Source organism: Pleuronectes platessa, chromosome 10, assembly GCF_947347685.1.
Source record: "Pleuronectes platessa chromosome 10, fPlePla1.1, whole genome shotgun sequence".
Taxonomy (NCBI): domain Eukaryota; kingdom Metazoa; phylum Chordata; class Actinopteri; order Pleuronectiformes; family Pleuronectidae; genus Pleuronectes; species Pleuronectes platessa.
The window spans coordinates 7,532,553-7,551,245 of NC_070635.1; the positions used below are offsets into that span (position 1 = coordinate 7,532,553).

General features: G+C 40.8%; 1 protein-coding gene across 5 annotated transcripts; it reads left to right on the plus strand.

Annotated features, from left to right (window-relative positions):
* Positions 1 to 38: 38 nt before the first annotated feature.
* On the plus strand, positions 39 to 18,190 carry inpp5b (inositol polyphosphate-5-phosphatase B). 5 transcript variants are annotated; one of them, XM_053431701.1, is made up of 23 exons: positions 39 to 285; positions 1,019 to 1,089; positions 1,289 to 1,386; positions 1,950 to 1,979; positions 2,095 to 2,205; positions 3,378 to 3,512; positions 8,499 to 8,586; positions 9,787 to 9,945; positions 11,674 to 11,775; positions 12,072 to 12,186; positions 13,036 to 13,152; positions 13,764 to 13,951; positions 14,095 to 14,206; positions 14,299 to 14,408; positions 14,680 to 14,815; positions 14,996 to 15,106; positions 15,358 to 15,523; positions 15,774 to 16,009; positions 16,165 to 16,272; positions 16,726 to 16,810; positions 16,934 to 17,061; positions 17,172 to 17,283; positions 17,721 to 18,190. In XM_053431701.1, exons 1-23 carry the CDS (start codon positions 229 to 231, stop codon positions 17,828 to 17,830), a joined length of 2,685 nt encoding a protein of 894 aa, XP_053287676.1. In that variant the 5' UTR covers positions 39 to 228; the 3' UTR covers positions 17,831 to 18,190. The 5 variants fall into 5 exon arrangements, with proteins under 5 accessions (XP_053287676.1, XP_053287675.1, XP_053287677.1 ...); XM_053431700.1 differs by having other exon boundaries at positions 40 to 285; positions 1,010 to 1,089; XM_053431702.1 differs by lacking the exons at positions 39 to 285; positions 1,019 to 1,089; positions 1,289 to 1,386; positions 1,950 to 1,979; positions 2,095 to 2,205 and adding an exon at positions 2,747 to 3,094.
* The last annotated feature ends 503 nt before the right edge of the window (positions 18,191 to 18,693 follow it).

Sequence of the window (18,693 nt, forward strand, 5' to 3'; positions counted from 1 at the left end):
GAGTCAGTGCGTGGCAGAGACAGGCCCGAGTGGGTCGGGCGGGGCCAAGGAAGAAGGAAGGAAGGAGTGGGGGGGTAAACATCTGGATCAGAAGAGGGAATTATGTCGCTGCTCGCGTGTCTCTGCTGCAGATGTGTGAGAGGGAAAGAAATCAAAGTCTGATCGAGATTCACGTGGAGTTTCCCTGCGGGTGGATTCTACGAGCTGGAGAGAGAGAGACGCGTCGCTATGGATCAGTCCGTCGCTATTCAGGAAACTTTGGAGAAGGAGGAAAACTGCCTCATAGTATCCTTCACAACCTGCCTGCGCTTCTTCACGGGCTTTACATGGGGAATAACAAAGACTCAAGCTAAATTCAAACCAGCCCGAGTCGTGTTGGAGAGTATCAGAGTCCACAGATTATATAGATTATATAGATTATATATCTTGGATTAAAGCTCTGTTACGTGGTTTACGTGTCTACGGATAAAAAACTTCTGGTTCTGTGGGTTAAATCAGATCAAAGTATTTGACACGTTGTTGTCTTCACGAGCAGGGTTGGTTTGGGTGGAACTTCCCACGGATCCAGTCCAAGTCCTGTAGTTGGAGCTCTCGTCCACACGGTGGCAGCTTTGTGTCACCAGCTGATGTTTGAAGTTACAGGCAGCGTGAAGAGAAGTGGTCTGAAGATGTGTCACAAATGACATGAGTGTAAAAAAATGCTCCATCACAAGCGGAAGTTCTGCATTTGTTCGGAAGTGAGGATGTAGATTTGACAAGGAGTCTGAAAACAAAAGTAGTTCTGATGCAGCAGAGTTTCCACCAATAGGTTTTATTTAGTTGTTATATTGGATTAATTGAACTCAAGGATTCACATATAAACAGATATACATTGTTCTTTTGGTTATATTGCTACTGATGAATATTAAATTGTGATTTTTAATAATACTGCTTTATTTCCCAGCTCTTCAAGTCATATGATAATTAAGAAATACTTAATACTTTTCACTATACCCTTAACTGTGAACATGCCGTCCAGTGTGAGGTCGTCTCTCACAGCATCACAGAGAGCATACTGCTGGGACTGGTGGAGTCTTCCAAAGAACATGCGTGAGTTTTTAACAGTAATTGGCAATAACATGACTTCTGTGTGTTGCTGAATCATTTGTTCAGAAGAGGAATTGACTTGGTTGCGTAACCGATAGCACAACCAAAAACTGAAATGCTAGATTTCACTGTGTTGTGAAGCAGATCTACAGTAGTTTGAGTTCAACCACACCCATCTGATTTTAATATTTTTCTTTTGTAGAATCTTTATTTATACTCATCGAAGGATGGCCATCACCGCTGATGACGTGTCCCTGGAGGACATCGTACCCGTCTCCCTTGACTTTGCTGTTGTGGAGAGTGAGCAGCTTCCATATGTTTACCATCGTAACAAGTCGGACCGACACCAGACTGAATTACATTGTGTTATTCTTCTCTTTTTCTGCACTGAAAAAAGATATCAGTTGGACCAACTTAATTTAATTACTTCAATTGGTAACACCCAATTCAATTAAGTTGAATCAAATCAAATAAACAGGTTGGGCAAACCCAATTAATTTAAGTCAGTTCAACTTAATAATTCAAATAAAAAATGTGCATTTAGACCTAGATTTAAGGTAATTCAACAAAAAAATTTCCAACTCCAGCTGTTGTGGAGAGTGAGCAGCTTCCATATGTTTACCATCGTAACAAGTCGGGCCGACACCAGACTGAATTATATTCTGTTATTCTTCTCTTTTTCTGGTAGTTTGTCCTCACCCTTGTCCAGGGTTAAAAGGCTGCTGCACCTTGTTAAGCTTTGAGGCAAATAGAGATTTGTGAATGTGGGCGATACAAATAGAATTAGATAGAGGAGAATAACTTGTTTCTTGTGAAAAAATGACCTGACGCTACTGTTGTCTTTCATTCTGCACTTTTTTTAGTTTCCTCCCCGGAGGAGCTGGCAGTTGTGGGTGTGTTTGCCCTTTTTTTTCTTAATTACAAATATTCTCAAATACATTACAAATACCAAGTAAAACTGAATATCACATGGTTTTTTTTCTCAAAATGTTCTTCATCTGATTCAAGGTGCTGATACCAGAGTGAGAGTAAGCTACCAGGAGGAAGCACTGGAGCTCAGACTTCCTTTCGGGTCTCATTCGCGGCTCTTTCTCAGTGAGGTCAACAGAGCGTGGAGTGGTAGGTCAGCACTCACACACTGAGGCCAAGCGCTTATGTAACATCCAGCAAGTCGTCCCTTTTTGTTCAGGGCTCCTGCAGCCTCTGAAAAACCCTGAAAAATAGCTGTTTCTGTTTGACGTACATGACATTGGCAGTGATGAAAGGCAGTTTGAAAACTTCAAACGTCTGTTATAGATATGGATATATAGATATAACTGATAATTTTTTGCTTCAGAAGTTCATATTTATATATGTATTTGAACAAAGTTGGATTCCCTTTGTGTGAAGTACAAATAACCTTCTCTAACGCATGTTTTGATAAAACCTGCTGAGCCAGTCTACAATTGCCATGGGGCTAAATTATGTCTGGAGCCTAAAATTCATTATATTATTATATTTTGACATGAGATTACTGTTAAATACATTTTCACAAATCTGAAATGAAAACACAAATGCATTTGTGAGACTGTTGATGTCCCACAGCTTCCACGGAGGACGAAAAAGAGGAGTGACTCAGACAGACAGACAGTGAGAAGGGGTGGAGTCTGTACTTGTGTTTAGTTTATTTATGTCATCAGCTTTTACTGAAAGGACGAGACTCAAACGGTTCAAAAAGGACGAGTCACTTCCTCCTCGATGTTTCTCCAGAACTTCTTTTTAACTTTTGATCTGAATACAGCAGCTCGGTTGAGGGGGTGACAGAGACATTTTCCAGGGATGTGTCACTCTCGCCACTGGCTCTCTATTCTTCACAGTGGAAGCCAGTTGTCAGCATGGACGAGGACCTGTGTGTTACATTTTTCGTTGTACGCTAAATGAGCCACTGGGACTTTTAACCCGGAGATGGAAAGATTAGAGGACAAGGCTCCGGTAGTTGTTAAAAGGAAGAATTTAAAAAATGGTAAAGGTAAGCGAAAAGAAATGAGATTCCTCAATGCGATTTCCTAAATATACATTTCAAGAAGTGCAAATTTGAAGGTGGCGCCACAGAAATCGAAAGCTGATGTTTAAAAATGCTTCGGAAATTAGATCACTTCTTCTTCAACACTGTATTTACACCATGCATCTTACCTCCTCCACAGGTGCCTGATGACAAATTCCAGCTGTTTCCGTATTCCTCAGTCACACGTAATTGTGATCGTCCAAATTTATTCCGATTCTCTTCCCCTCTCTGTCCGGTTTTTCTCCAGATGCTTGTAAGTCTCCTACGCACGTGCCAACATTCGAGTGGATCAACAAGTACCACAAAGCCAATAAAGGGCCGGGAGTTGTCAAACAGGCCCTCGGCACAACTTTCACTAAACTCAACCAGCACCGGAAAACAGGTTTGTCGTCTAATACCTTTTTTCTTTGTATTTGTTTCCAGCCTGTGCTTCCGTCAAGTAACGCTCCAGTTGACAGCCATCATAGGTTCATTCATTCAGTTGGTGACAGGTTGCAGGAAGAACAGGGGATGAATGCAAATGTCCCGGCACGTGTATGATTGAAAACAGTAAATGTTTGAAAATTTCTCATTGTCCCAGTGAGCCAGGAAGCTAAGCGAGCATTAAAACAGGGCCATAGTCATGCCAGAGCTACAGGAAGGACAGTCGTTACTTATATCATTATCGTGAATAACACCACTTTTCCTGCTGTGATGTGGAAATGACTGCCCAGACTTTATCTCTACAGCACTTTAAAACATGCTCACCGGTCGGCTTGATGATAGGGATTAGTCAAAAATAGAGAGTTAATTCAAAAAGCTTTTTTTTTAAATGCCCTGGCTGATATGACTCATATGGGTGTTCCAAAAACATAAAACAGAACCAAACGAGAGTGGCCCTCAGAAGAGAGCTTTCCTATGCCAAGGCTGAACAGTCCTACACATGACTGTTTTGTAGTACAAATATAAAAGTTAAGGGAGTGGTCTGATAACGTAAATTATTTATTTGTCATTAAATATAGAGAAAGAAAGTGAAGGGAACAAAAAACCCTGTGTCAGCATCTTCTTCCCCAGAGGTTTGTGTTTCCTCCTGAACAAATAAACCAACAAACACGAGTGAAAACATAAACTCCTCAGTGGAGTAAACAATGGAGGTTAACCATCAAGAGACCTACTATATATTTAGTAATTCAATACAAGAATCCATGTGTGATCTTTGAAGGTCACAATGAAAAATGCACTTTGTTTATGAAGAAACAAATGTTTGTGTAGTTGCAGTTACATGACAGGATATGTTCCCTTAAAGATGTCACACATTATGTTCATGCATGCTGGGAGCCATGCTGCTCATGACTGTATACTGTATATAAATACACATATCTATCCTCATATACAGTCTATGTTTATGACAGACTTTGGTGCCTTGGCGGAGGGAAACACTCTAATGTGCACTTTGTGTGTTTTTCGACTGTCTTTGTATGTTTGTTAGTAGAATAACACAAAACCACCAAACTGATTTCTATTCTATTCTGTGGAGGGGTGGGATCTGACCCAAGGAAGATTTATGGTGCGGATCAGGGGTCGGATTTTCTTCCCACTGAGATGAGGTGTTTTGTGTTGATTTCTCACAGAATATTCGAGGATCATACATTTTAAGGCATGTTTTAAGGGACTGATATTTAAGAGTGTTTGCAACTTGCTGCAGATCCAAATGAAAACCTGAATCTAGCGGATTTAAATGTGGTTTCATTAGGGGACTAGTGGGAAACACTACCGATACTTAATTTATCCACTTGAAATGTGTGAGCCTAACTTCATGTTGCACCGGTGTAAATATTGTGTGCATCTTGTGAACAGTGTGTGGTTCAGCTCGTGTCTCTGCAGCAGCAGCAGCAGCAGGTTAACTCCTCCCACCTCACTTAGCATGGGCAGGTCTGAGTGGAGCTCGGTCTCCTCCTGCACAGAATGAGTGGCAGCGGAGTGGGGAGATGTCTGAGCCGCTGAGAGACTCGGGTATGACAAATATTCCAACATTTACTTGTCTTCAAGGGGCTTTAACAAAACTAAGAGTGTGTCCCGTTTAGCTGGCTAGCTCCCCAGCTAACTCCAGCTAGCCAGTAGTAGTAGTAGTTGCTTCCTCGAGGCTAACTTTAGCCAGGTTAGCTCACAGGGCCAGGTTCGCTGGGGGAAACAATTATTTGTGCTGAATCTCAGCGGTTGTTATTGCTCACATCAGTGTGGAGCTGCCTGTCAGGTTAGCGCGTGTAGCCGAGCGGTGCTAAAGGCTAACGGGGCTCCGTGCTACATGAAGTTAGTGGTCGTCGCTGTGTGACAGAAAATGACACACCCGCTGTGGTAAGAGTTGGAGTCAGTGTTTTTGCGACACACACAAACACTTGTGTCACACACGTTGAGTCACACCGTCGTCGGTTTCCAAAGAGACACTCTCGCTAGCTCATCCTCTCAGCTAGCTTAGCCTGTTAGCTTCAAATCACTACTCTGCAAACTTTCTCAGGGATGAAGCTGCTCTGCACCGACTTGGGAGGAGAGAGTTTCTCTAAATCAATGCAAGTGGGATCCAAGTGTGTTATTCAAGCAGGAAGAAGCGATGCCGTCGATCTGCAGCTTTAGATTCATTCCTCTGCAGCTGACAACTTGGTGCTGACAACGAAAAGGAAGTTATGAAATAGTGAACTTTGTGCAGCTGCACATAAAAAGCTGCGGGTGCATCAATACGGAAGAGATTGACACCTGAACAACGTTCGTGCTGACTTGTGGTCAGCTGCAGATAAAGAGGCGCAGGCGTGTGGACGTGTGTAGTTCAGCCTCCATGCAGCCGACATGGTTATTAAGCTCATTAGCTGGTTAATGATACTCGAGCAATGCGCAGGAATGTGAAACATGCTGAGCTGGTGGTCACACACAGGACCCTCATGGGGCCAGGGCCTCACTGGGGGGGGGCTGATTGTAAGATAAGCAACTGCAGCAAAGTGTTTAATAACGTATTACAATGAATGAATTAATAACATTGTATTTGTGCATTGCCCTTATTCACACGAAGTCCTCTGTTCCTAACCCTCAACAAGAGTAAGCAAAACCCACTAAAAACCACGTAGAAACCTCAGAGAGAGCCGCACGTGAGGGATCCTCTCCCAGGAGGGACAGAAGTGCAATATGCAGAGAAGAGAAGAAGCTCTCTACACTTTGTGGCATGTTGATCAGCTGCTAACGATTATCATAGGTTAATCACCTCATTAACAAGTCCCCATTGTCCACATTGATGCCATTTATTTGCTTAAATTTGACTGATCAGACGTCCAAAACCTAAACAAATCGAGGTCACTATTATACCAGTCGAAATAAAGCAGCTGTTAACACATTTTAGCAGCTGTAATATGAGGATGACTAATACTTTATATGCTTAAAATTAGTCCTAATTTATCTTTCAGTTTAAGAATAGTTGAGGATTTGAAGGTTAACGTTTTGTGATAGTTACTAACTACTTTTATGTGCATTTAATTTTCATGAGACTTTCGTCTTTATACCTTCTTTATTGTTCATTATTCATTCACATTTTCCATGACATGGTTTATTTCACAGAGAGAAACTGGTGTTCAAAGCGAGAACAAACTCTTACCTTTGGTAAACAATCCAACTAATGAAATGGGGATGAACCAGTCTCTAAAGGGCTAAAGTCTAACATGCATGTCCCTGAAATCTTAGGGTTAGGGTTTCTGCAACTCAGGAAGCACTTTAGTCAATTTCACAGTTACATGTGTTTTTTCTTTGTGTGCACAAGCTGTTCAACATCTTAACCCGGAGCATTTATTAATTTACACCCTTCTAATGTAATTTCACAGTTTGCTGGAAGTTTTCTCAGACACATAATGGGCCATCTTTTTTTTTCCATTTCACACACTTTTTTAGTCAAAACTTAAATGGGGACAGTTCAGGTTGTGTTTGTTACCTTGTTGATTATTGTACTAAATATACTGGCACAAACATTTCTGATATGATGACCTTTTCTTGGAGTTGCACATGTCACAACCTGTTTTCTTAGAAAGTCCGAATGATGAGAACATTTCTGTACAACAAAGATGCAGAAAAAGTTATGTTGTATGACAACTGTGGTTATAAAGCTGTCTCAAACGTTCTGCATTAGCCACAGATTTAACAAGAATCATACATTTTGTAACCGCATTGTTGGGAGTTTTGTGATCACTTTTCTTTAGGCATATTTTGACAACTTTCTTTCCCCTCTGACATTGTTTTCGTCGTATGATGTTATAGTCATAGCACTCTTGATATCCATGTCCTGAAGTGCATTTTAGCCACAAGGTTCTTGTGTTGAATGCTGAAACCAAAAAACAGAAGAGATCAGACAACAAATGCAATAGAACATACTTTTGTGTGCTGGCACTGCGATGTTGGTCAGGTGCACTCTTAAAGTAGCCTACACTGAAACTTTTGGAGAGTTTAATTTCCTGCTCAAAGAACCTGGCCTTCCCTTTCAGAGCAGCCAGCTGTGTTCCCTGCCAAGCTGCAGGAGACAGGGGCAATGCTGTCTCATATCCTCACACTTTAGTGAAAGCCAGCTACTTGGGATGCACTAACTGTTACCAACTCCAAAAGACCGGCTCTGTCAATTGACCACAGCAGAGCCCTGACTTGACACTTTTTTTACGATTGACTTCCATGTTACTGTGGGAGTTTGTTTTTGTTCTTGGGCATGGCAGCTTTAATTTATTCAACATAGTCATTATTAAGGTGTTGAAATTGGTTTGTTTAGGGCTGGGTTCTTTCTCATATGATACTTGGGGCATTTTAGGATAATGTTGGGAACGACACTAAAGCCGTTATCAGACATGACCTGCGGGTAAAATGTGGCGAATTGGTCTCTACCCAGAAATTGCCTTTCACACATGCACAACACAGCGGGAGGATTTCTGCACAGACACGTTCACATCAGCAAAAACTCTGCTACGAAGATCACGTGATTTTCTTGACAACACACAGACACTACTGTGAGCTCTTATCACCCCAAGCTCACGTCATTTTCATCAGGGTCTTCTGGGTATATGACACCGCTTTTTCCACCAGGAGATATTAGTTTTTTTTTCATTAGTAGAGTATTCAACCCCCTCACTCGCTTGTGGTGAATCCAGCGGGGGATCCCCTGCCGCCCTCACACATGCACCTCCTCCGGAGAAAATACGATCCTGTGCACTTAAGCTTAAGTACCTTGCACCACACAGTCTTAACTGACGAGATATTTATTTAGGCATTTTGAATTTGTGCTATATTGTTACCTTTATGATCTTATGTGTTGTCAATTGAACCTAGAACTTTTTTGTTTAACCTTCCTTTAATCTGCCTTCTCAATACACAGAGAAATCGGACCAAAAGGGAAGTTCAGAAAGGGAAATCGGTGCCAACAGCGGCACACAGAAGTCCAGAGTGTGTCCGAGCCCGGAGAGGTGAGGCCTTTTTATTATTCACACGTGGAAGTTTTCAAAACCAAAACTCTTCATACAACTTTGGGTTCTTACTTTGGGGTCATTCCATACAGTAAACTACAACTACTTACGTAAAAGTTTAATGTGGAGTTGTGTGAGTTTGTTCATATTCTGTGTGTGTCCCTCAGTGTAAAGACTGTTTTATTTTCTTTACGCTTACTAAACATGTAGAATACATTTCCTTCCTTTTACAGAGCCTTCCTTTTTCTTTTTCTTTTTTTTCATGTTTGCTTGCGTGCGGTCGTCTTCTCTCTTCCGTGTCTGTGGTGCATTGCTCCCTCAACTATATTTCTAACTTGACTGTTTGATGGATGAGTACAACTGTAATGTGCTAATTGTAGTTTTAACCCGAGTGTTTAAGGAAGATATTAAACCAACAAGGCACCAATGACTTTACTGTATCGCCTGAAAGTTACAACACATTAATAGGTTCACTTAACACAATGTTAAATGCAAAACATTTGAGAGCTGAAACAGAAATTTAAAAGTATAAAAAGCATATAATTTGAGAATTATCCGATTTACATCAGGTACTGTTTACATACCCGGCAGCAGCATGTGAGGCATGTATCATTTAAATTCAAACCTCTTAATTTACTTAAAGTTGTTAAAGTTTACAATGCTAATTTGCTCTGTTCATTTGTGTTACCTGAAATTGACGGCTGCCCTGGAATGAATGACTCTACTGTATTTTTTAAGATGGTTTTTAGTTATGGTTTGTTTCTGGAAGATTTCTGAGACACAGGCATATCACATTTCTTCCTCTTTTCTTTGTCTCATTGTGTATTGATACCAGGGGAATGACGTGTTGCCCCACAGTCTTGGTTTCTACTGTGCATGTGTTGATCTACTGTTTATCTCACTGTTGGTCTGGAGCAGAGTGTTATGTCTCTGGTGTGCCATCATTTCATTTCTAGCTTTTAGAAGCGTTATTAACTGATGCAAGTAGGTCGAGTAGTGTTGTTGGTGCAAACTGATAACTGTACTTTGGTTGGTGAACAGTAAAGTCAAACAATTTAGACCAAACACCCAGTTTGCATTCATCCAGACACTTGTTCCCCCTCTGACCTCACACCAGAGTGACAGAATGATCTTGTTTCTATCTTGGTCTGTCTCTATTCACCCCAGCGTCTAACTCTTACTTCTCCTCTCGTTGTGCAGTCAAGCCATCTCCAGGGATGACCTGGTTCACGCCTCCAGCCACACCACATCAAACAAAGCTCAGATACTGACCATGCCTCAGTTCAACCTGCGTGACAACCTCATCAGATGTGAGCTGCTGAAGAATGAAGACCTTTACACTTACCGGGAGAACTTCAGGTATGTCGCTGTCGACCAGTGCTGCATTTATACAATAGGAGGCCAGAGAGGGGATCTGCTCTGGTGGCCAGTCTGACTCTAGTGCCTGGAGAAAATTGTACATCACAAAAAATAACATTGTATGTAAATTACTTTAATAGTTTTAGTTACAGACTTTCAGAGTTATCAGCGAGGTACATAGAAACAGCTGTTTACGGCTTCGAGTTGAATCTCTCTCTGTGTGGTTTGCTACAAATGGTTGAAAATTGAATTAGGAGGAAGAGATTAATGACTCTCTCTATTTTTTTTAATTAGGTTTAAAGTGATTCCAAACTAGATTTAAGATCACTTGAAAGGGAAATAAAAATGTCGCATTGGATAACAAATCACAAAAGTAATTTAAAGATTTGATTGTGATATTGGAGGTGCTGGGTCCAATTAGACATGTGCCTGTCCCACTCTAGGAGGTCCTGATCTTGTTCTGGCAGAAGAGTGAAAGTGCTACCGGGTTTTCATACACAATTTAAACTCATGTAGAGGGGTTTGAAATGGTCTCTTGCTCAGTGTGTGGCACCATTGAAACATGAAAACATAGCATTCATCTGATACCACATCATTACAATAATGATGCAAAACGTATAGAAGTGTGGACAGAAGCCGTTACCTAAAGTCCTACTTCTACATCCATAATTAATATTCTACAGGTTTGAATTTTGGACGCATGTCAAGATATTTTATACACATAATGTTACACTTGTGTGTTGAACACACAGTGTAGCTGTGAGAACAGCTTGGAACCAAGAAGTATTATGTAAAAACATTGAGTCAACATCTGTGGTTTTGTAGTTCTGTGTACTTAGCTCTTTGCTATTTTAAGCACCACTGTCTCAGATGCTTTCTAGAAATGCACCAGTGTAGAGGTTAAATGCGCTTTAGTCTAATCTCATTTATTGAGGATGTTGATATACCAGTAAATACTAAGACATTTCTCAGTTTTTTTGCTTTCTGAGAAATAAATGAAAAAGAAGAATTTCATTCATTAACTTCAGTTTAACTACACTGCCTCCTGTTGGTAGATCCATGCCTTAATTATTGTCTTCATGAGAAACAGCAGTCAAACAGAACTTTTTGCATTGTGCTTGGAGACCTGAATTGTCTGCCTCATTTTCATGTTAATCTCCACACTGAGAATGTACAGTTTAGAAAAAAAAGCTTAAGAAAGCAGCGGTCCATGATTTTTGTATAAAAACAGCTTCAGCATTTTTCCAGGTAGCTTAGACTGGGGCCATTAGGACAGAAAGTTTTGTGCATTGCGGTGTGATGGTGGTCAGCACAAAATAAAGAGTTCTGTGCTTTTCCTATGCATGAGCGTGAGTGAAGCTCCTGCTGCCTGAAGGTCAAGAGATGAGGACTGTTGAATAAAAGGAAGTTGGTGTTTTAATCTGGACCTGCAGGATGAATCTCAGTGGGGTTGTGGAGGGTTTGAGCCCTCTCACCGTTCCTCACAGTTTGTGTCCTTCAGAAAGGCACTGAAGTTCCAGGAGGGTTGCTCTTATAAATTACATAAAACCCAATTTCAAGATGAGTGTTGCAGTAAATCAACTTAATATATATCAAGGTAGATTAATGTCCCCTGATTTAAACTGCAAATCACAGAAGCGACTCTGAATTAGCTTGTTAAAGTCAAGAAGAAATGCTTTATTTAAGTAAACTCTGTATTCTCCTTATCTCTCCCCCATTCTGTCGCAGCCTTTTCCTCGGCACGTACAATGTGAATGGACAGACGCCAAAGGAAAGCCTCAGTCCTTGGCTGAGCTGCACTCTGGACCCTCCTGATATGTACTGTGTGGGGTAAGTCAAATTCACCCCCGCTGGAGAACAGCGATGCAATTCTTCACTTAATCCTATCACACAGACATACAGACATTCAGTCCTCAAACCTCTGACAAATGCATGTAGGCATTGCTCACGTTTTCAGTAGGAGAACATGCCCTCCCACAGATTCGGCACCGTGCGCCCACTGATCCTGCCTACGTTTCACTTTACTACTTTGATATAAAAGACTAGAAAAAAGTTTGGTAAATACATCACAAGCTGTGGGTGATGTGGGAATCAAATCTCAAACTCCCATTTGGTCTTCCTTATAGTTTCCAGGAGCTGGATCTCAGCAAAGAGGCTTTCTTCTTTAATGACACCCCCAAAGAGCTGGAGTGGACGAAGGCTGTGTCCAAGGGCTTGCATCCAGATGCCAAGTATGCCTTAGTAAGAAAATCAATTTTTTCTTCTTTTCAAAGTTGTCTTCCTGGACCTGTATATGTTAAAGTCCGGCCAATTGTATTTTGTCTTTACAGGGTAAATTTAGCTTCTTTTCTTTCTTTTTTTTTTACATGGAAACTAGTGGCAGATTCACTGTTACGCTGAGTTTCCTGTGTTTTGTGTAATATCATAAAGAGTAGTTATGATAACCCTGCCAGTTAGGTGAGATTTTTAAGACTTTAATCTTTGAAGATATCTTCTATCTTTCTCTTCCTCTTCCTCTTATTCACTATCATCTACTTCCGTTTTCTCAGAGTGCTGACTTTTGCTTATCATGTTACTTTTTTGTATCTGCTTGGCTGCTTTCCTTGAGACCTCATAGGGTGTACAGGAAGTCTGTCGGCCACAGAACTTGTATAATGACATTTCCTCATCAAGCGTCAGTGCTCTGACTAAAGCACACTTACTGTTCTGTAACCGACACTGTAAAAAGCCTGGCAGCCTGAAAAATAAAAGTTTTCACATTAGTATCTGAATGTTGTTTCTAGTAGGATTGACTGAGGAGGCTTATCAAACTGTTTTGCTTCCCCCTGCTTAATATTCTGGGATGGTCGCGTCTGTTTTCCTTCAGATAAGACAGTGGGTTCTACTTTATGTTCTAAAATACATGTTGTTTTTGTTCTAAGCAGCTGCAAGTGAAAAAACTCTGAGCAGCAAAAATGATCTAGGCTGTATCTCAGGCTCACAGAGTCAAACTCCCCATGAATTTAAATTATGCAGGAAATTGGTATTTTAAATGATTCTTCCTACACTGTATTAACTGATGTTTCTTTTTTTATTCGTGCTCTGCTCCAGGTGAAGTTGGTGCGTCTGGTTGGCATCATGCTGATCTTCTATGTGAAGAAGGAGCATGCAGAGTTCATATCTGAAGTGGAGGCAGAGACTGTGGGCACTGGCATTATGGGAAGAATGGTAAGGCTTATTTTATTAAACATATGCATCCTGTAGGTTTGATGGTTTTATGTAAAGTTGCTCCTTGTTCAAAGCAGAAATCGTTTGGTTCCTGCAATGACTGTTCATTGGTTTATCCGTGGTAGTGAAAATCCAGATGTGCTGCCACCAGTGAATGAATGTGATAGAAACTGTGGAATAGACAAATACTTTAACAAGCTGAACCAGTGTTGTCCCTCGAACCCTCTCTGTTTATAACTCTTCACTTGAGAGCTTGTTCATCCAGCACCTCCAACTTTGTTCCTCGCACACTGTTGCAGAATAGATTATTCTCGTCTTGTATGCAGATATGCTGACTTAGCAGCCTCTGCAGTGTCGAGCAGATGGCAGGCGGGTGACCAGTAGGGGCTCCTCTCCTGCAGTAATGAGACGCTGGCTAATAGAGTGCACCCAGAAACAACTGAAACCTGAAAGTATCTTATTCTCTGCGCCACACTGGATCACTTTCAAACAGGGGGAGCTTGTATAACTTCATATAATCTCATTCATCTTTTGAATCTTTGTAGATGCTCGATTGGCATTAATCTTGACTGACCTTCTCTCGTCTATTTCGATCCCACACCGGCTCACAGGGAAACAAGGGTGCTGTGGCAATCCGATTTCACTTCCACAACTCCAGCATCTGTGTGGTCAACTCTCACTTAGCTGCCCACATAGAAGAATACGAGAGACGCAATCAAGACTATAAGGATATTTGCAGCCGTCTCCAGTTTCGACAGCTTGAGCCGACACAGACTCCACTCACGATCATGAAGCATGAGTACGAACCATTAATACAGTTAAAAGTTATAGTATGATTCATATAGAAATCAAAGCAATACCGTCATAAACTTAGCTTTATCTTTGCTTGTAATTGCTGTGTATTGCAAATTCTCATTTGATGTTATCTCTCTGCTTCATTAGTGTGGTTTTATGGATTGGAGACCTCAACTACAGAATCAGTGACCTTGATGTTTCCAATGTGAAGGAGCTAATCAGCAAGAAGGACTTTGAAACTCTGCACAGTTATGATCAGGTATTTGGATTGGTCTTAATCTCTCTTCTGTCTTTGTATTGTCTGTGTTTCTTTGTGAGAGCTGATTCTCACAAGCTGCCTTTGGTCCTCAGCTCAAGAGGCAGATCGATGAGGAGGCTGTGTTTGTTGGTTTCGTGGAGGGCGAGATTGATTTCCAGCCCACCTACAAATATGACACCGGCTCTGACAAATGGGATACAAGGTAATCCCGCATAGCTGCAAATAGAAGTCAGTAAAGAGATCATTCTTCAGTGACACAATTAAAATTAACATAATTGCAAAAAGAAAGAAGTTTGACGTATTCCAGCTCATCCCCGTTATGTTTCACTGTTTCGATACTTATAAACAGACAACTACTCTACCCTGTGCAAATACACTGTCATACAGATGTAATTTTTGCCTTCAATACTTAATCTAATAAGAGATGTAACAAACGTGCTTGATAATTAACAGATTATTACTTCTGCATTTAGTGAAAAATGTCGCGTGCCTGCCTGGTGTGACCGTGTCCTGTGGAGAGGGAAAAACATCAAGCAACAACATTACCAGAGTCACATGGCTCTGAAGGCCAGTGACCACAAACCAGTCAGTTCCATGCTTGAAATTGGGGTAAATGACTTATTTTATAAATTGTTCTTTTTCATGTGGTAAGAAACACACATAAATTAGAAAATACATTACAAAATGGTAAAAGTACATTAATATTTGACTATCTGCTTATCTGCCTATGTCACTGCAGTATAACTGATTGTTTCTTTGCCTGTGACCTCCTCCTATATGTTCCTACAGATCAAGAGAGTAAATAGTGAAGCCTATAAGAAGACATTTGAAGAGATTGTGCGCAATATCGACAAAATGGAGAATGAGTGCATTCCGTCTGTCACCCTGTCCAAGCAGGAGGTAAAAGTTCCAATCACTTTCAGTCCTATTATAGTGTAATGGGAGCAGTTTTATCTCTTTGATGCACTTAGTTAAACAAATGCCTTCTCATTATGCCCTTTAATGACTTCAGTAAGTAAACCACAACTAATGAAGCAGTGTATTGATCTCAGGCTTGGGGCCTATTGCAGGTATTTAAGGATACAGTTCCAAACCATAGAGTCGACTTATTCTTTTAATCTCACCACATGAATCCTTCTCTCTTCTCTCAGTTCCACTTTAAGGACGTGAAGTTCATGCAGCACCAGGCCGAGACGTTGAGCCTCTTGAATGATGGGCAGGTCCCGTGTCAGTTTGAGTTTATCCAGAAGCCGAATGAGTATACATACTGCAAGCCCTGGCTCACAGCAAACCCCCCCAAAGGCTTCATCGCTCAGGGTGAGTTACAGAGTCCAAGTTTCCTCCAGGAGCCACATCTCATTCTAATAAAGCATCAATGTCGTCCTTTGAGGTGCATCTTCCTTTTTTTTATAGTGCAAGACGACACATTGTTACAGATTATGGATGTCATGTTGCTTTCTAAATCCTCAAAGAGCACTACCTCAGCATTTGTGGAAACCCCTGTACGACATAATTCAAAAACAGTTGAGTCACCCGTTAATTTATTTGTGCACCTCTCATCTTCAAGGTGGTTCTGTGGACATTGACCTTGAGGTTTTTGTAAACCGCTCTACGGCGCCTGAACTAAACTCTGGCAAGGAGCAGATCGAAGACATCCTGGTGCTTCACCTGGAGCGTGGCAAGGACTACTTCATCCCTCTGACAGGAAACTACCTGCCCAGCTGCTACGGCTCCTCCATCCGTTCGTTGTGTCATCTGAGGGATCCCATCCAGGAGATTCCGCAAGAGACACTTCGTGATCTTGTGAGTGCTCCCATGTGCAGAACAAGTACAGTGTCCTTGAAAGACCTCACAAGACACAGAATATCTTTTTTTTTTATAATTGCAGATTTACAATTTCGCACAGATTTTTCTGTTATATCTCAACTTTTCTTTGCTGTGTTTGTTCTGAACATTAGGCAGAGAGTTCTGGAGATGAGAATGCAGTAACCGTTGAAAAGCCTCTAGACATTCCTAAAGAACTCTGGATGATGGTGGATCACTTGTTCCGTAATGCAATCAAACAGGTCAGACAATCGATGCCAAAGTTTCTGTTTTGGGGCTGTAATAAAATCAAAGAACACTGTACCTCTACTTAGTTTATGTTTGGCACATTTCTTCTGGACAGATTTGTAAAGTTATGGTGATTTATGTGACTCTTGGCCTCCTTCCGGGCTTTTGTGTGGTTTCTTTTAAAGGACAAAGGAATTAAGCTAAATTAAAAGCTTAGGAATTTTACTCTTGACACAAAGTGTCTCATTAGTTGTGCCTGCCAGCGAAGTAGCTTTGTGGAGTCTCTGCATTGATTCGCTAAAGAGAATTAACAGGGATTTATTTACTTGATTTAGGTAGTTTAAACATGGGATTTTATTCTAAATTTTAATCTAAACAAAGTCCATTTCAGATTTACCTGTTTGTAAATTTCTATTGTGCTTAAAAAAAAACCACCAAGACTCATGTGTTTTATCTTCCATTTGCAGGAAGACATATTTCAGCAACCTGGTCTCCGAAGTGAATTTGCAGAAATAAGGGATTGCCTCGATACTGGCATGCCGGATTCTCTTCGTATCCTTCGAAACAGCTTGATTTTGAATGATTCCTTTCGTGATTTGTTTATTTTTGCTCCCACTTCATTTCAATATGTGGCAAGTCTTTTCCGATTACCACCTTAACTCTGTTGACCTGCAGCGGGCAGCAACCACTCAGTGGCAGAGGCCTTGCTTCTCTTTCTGGATGCCCTCCCCCAGCCTGTGGTCCCCTACTCCTTTTACCAGCTGTGCCTAGAAGGCTGCTCCAATGCCAGTCAGTGTGAGAAAGTGAGTGAGACACAGAATCATGATTTATCCTGTCCAAGATGTGTTGAATTATAAAAGACAATCTCTATTTGTTTGTTTTTTCATACAATGTTAATTTATTTACTCTGCAGGTTATTTCCATGCTACCTCGGTGCCATCAAAATGTGTTCAACTATATATCTGCCTTTCTGCGTGAGCTGCTGAAGAATTCTGCCAACAATCGATTAGATGTCAGCATCCTGGGTAAGAAAACCAAGCAGGTGGCTCATTTGTGAATTCTGCTTCATGATTTAGTCAACATGTTGAATAAGAGAAGAGAAAGTAAGGAATCAAGCCAGGAAAAGTCAAAATGAAAATCATGTTTTATTATTCAGCTCTGTTTATGACTCAGGGATTGTTTTCAGTAAGTTTGCCATTACTCGGAGCAATCTGGTTGTGTAAAAAAAATAGTATGCGCTCCCAACTTGCCCTGTTTGAATAGAGATTAAATTATACCAACAACACGAATTATTGCAAAATCTGAAAATCTTTGTTCTTGACATTGATGTGCTCGTCTTATCTATCATTACTTAAAACATGTCAATAACTGAAACAGCTGATAAAGATAGTACAATAGGCCAAAGAAAAGGAACCCTTTGTTATACTTTGCAATATGAATAATTTATTTTATTCCTGTGTAGCCACCATTTTTGCATCCTTGCTCCTGAAGTCGCCTCAGAAGCAGGATCTGGCGGAAAAGAGGAAGACCCAGGAGTTCTTTCAGCACTTCCTGACCCAGGGCTCCTCGTAGAGGGAGGACTTTCTCCATCGTGTCCTTCATGCTGATGCGCAACACTAAAATACAATGTACAGTTTAGTATTTGTAATGAACCGTACATGAAATGAACTAATGAATTATGATCTTCCCGGATGGCTTTTTGTGTAGATATAGTAGAATCACGTCAAAGCCACACTTCTGACCTGATATTAGTTAGTTTGTGGTCTGCTGATGGACAGAGTTTACTGTATTCCCTGGAGCATCTGTAGAGACCTAATAATTTTTAATGTATCTATATTTTATTTAAAAAAAAAAAAAAGATAATTTGTATTTTGATGTTTCTGATCTCAACAGCACATTGTTTTTTATGTATAAAAGCAGTTGGAAACGAAAGTGTGTCACTGGTGAAGTTGAATTTTCTCACTCAAATGCTTTGTTTCATCGGCTTCCAGTGCGTCGGATGGCAAATAAAAAAACATGTTTTTTATTTCTAGGTGGAAATGATGCAATTAAATTAGCAGTGAAACCAATAACAAAGATCTCATATCTTGACACAAATTGACATGAACAGGTTTGACTTGCTGATGGCAGGAATGTCTTTAATGTTTAGTCTTCACATATGTGTGTTTGTGTTGGTGTGTGTTGCCATCTTTAAGTTGGAGGAGGAGAACGTGAACATCTGTCCCCATCTGCCCTGCGATTCAACTTCCAGATGCTTCCAAATGCACTTCTTTCTATTAGGGAGAACGACATTTCTCCACTTCGAGAATTGCCCTGAAATGCGGCGTTTAGCGCGTCCACAATAAATGTGTGTGTTAAGTTTATCTGTGCATCAAAATATCCACATCACTGAACTATATGCGTTTCATTGAAATATACAATGTGTAGAGAATGCT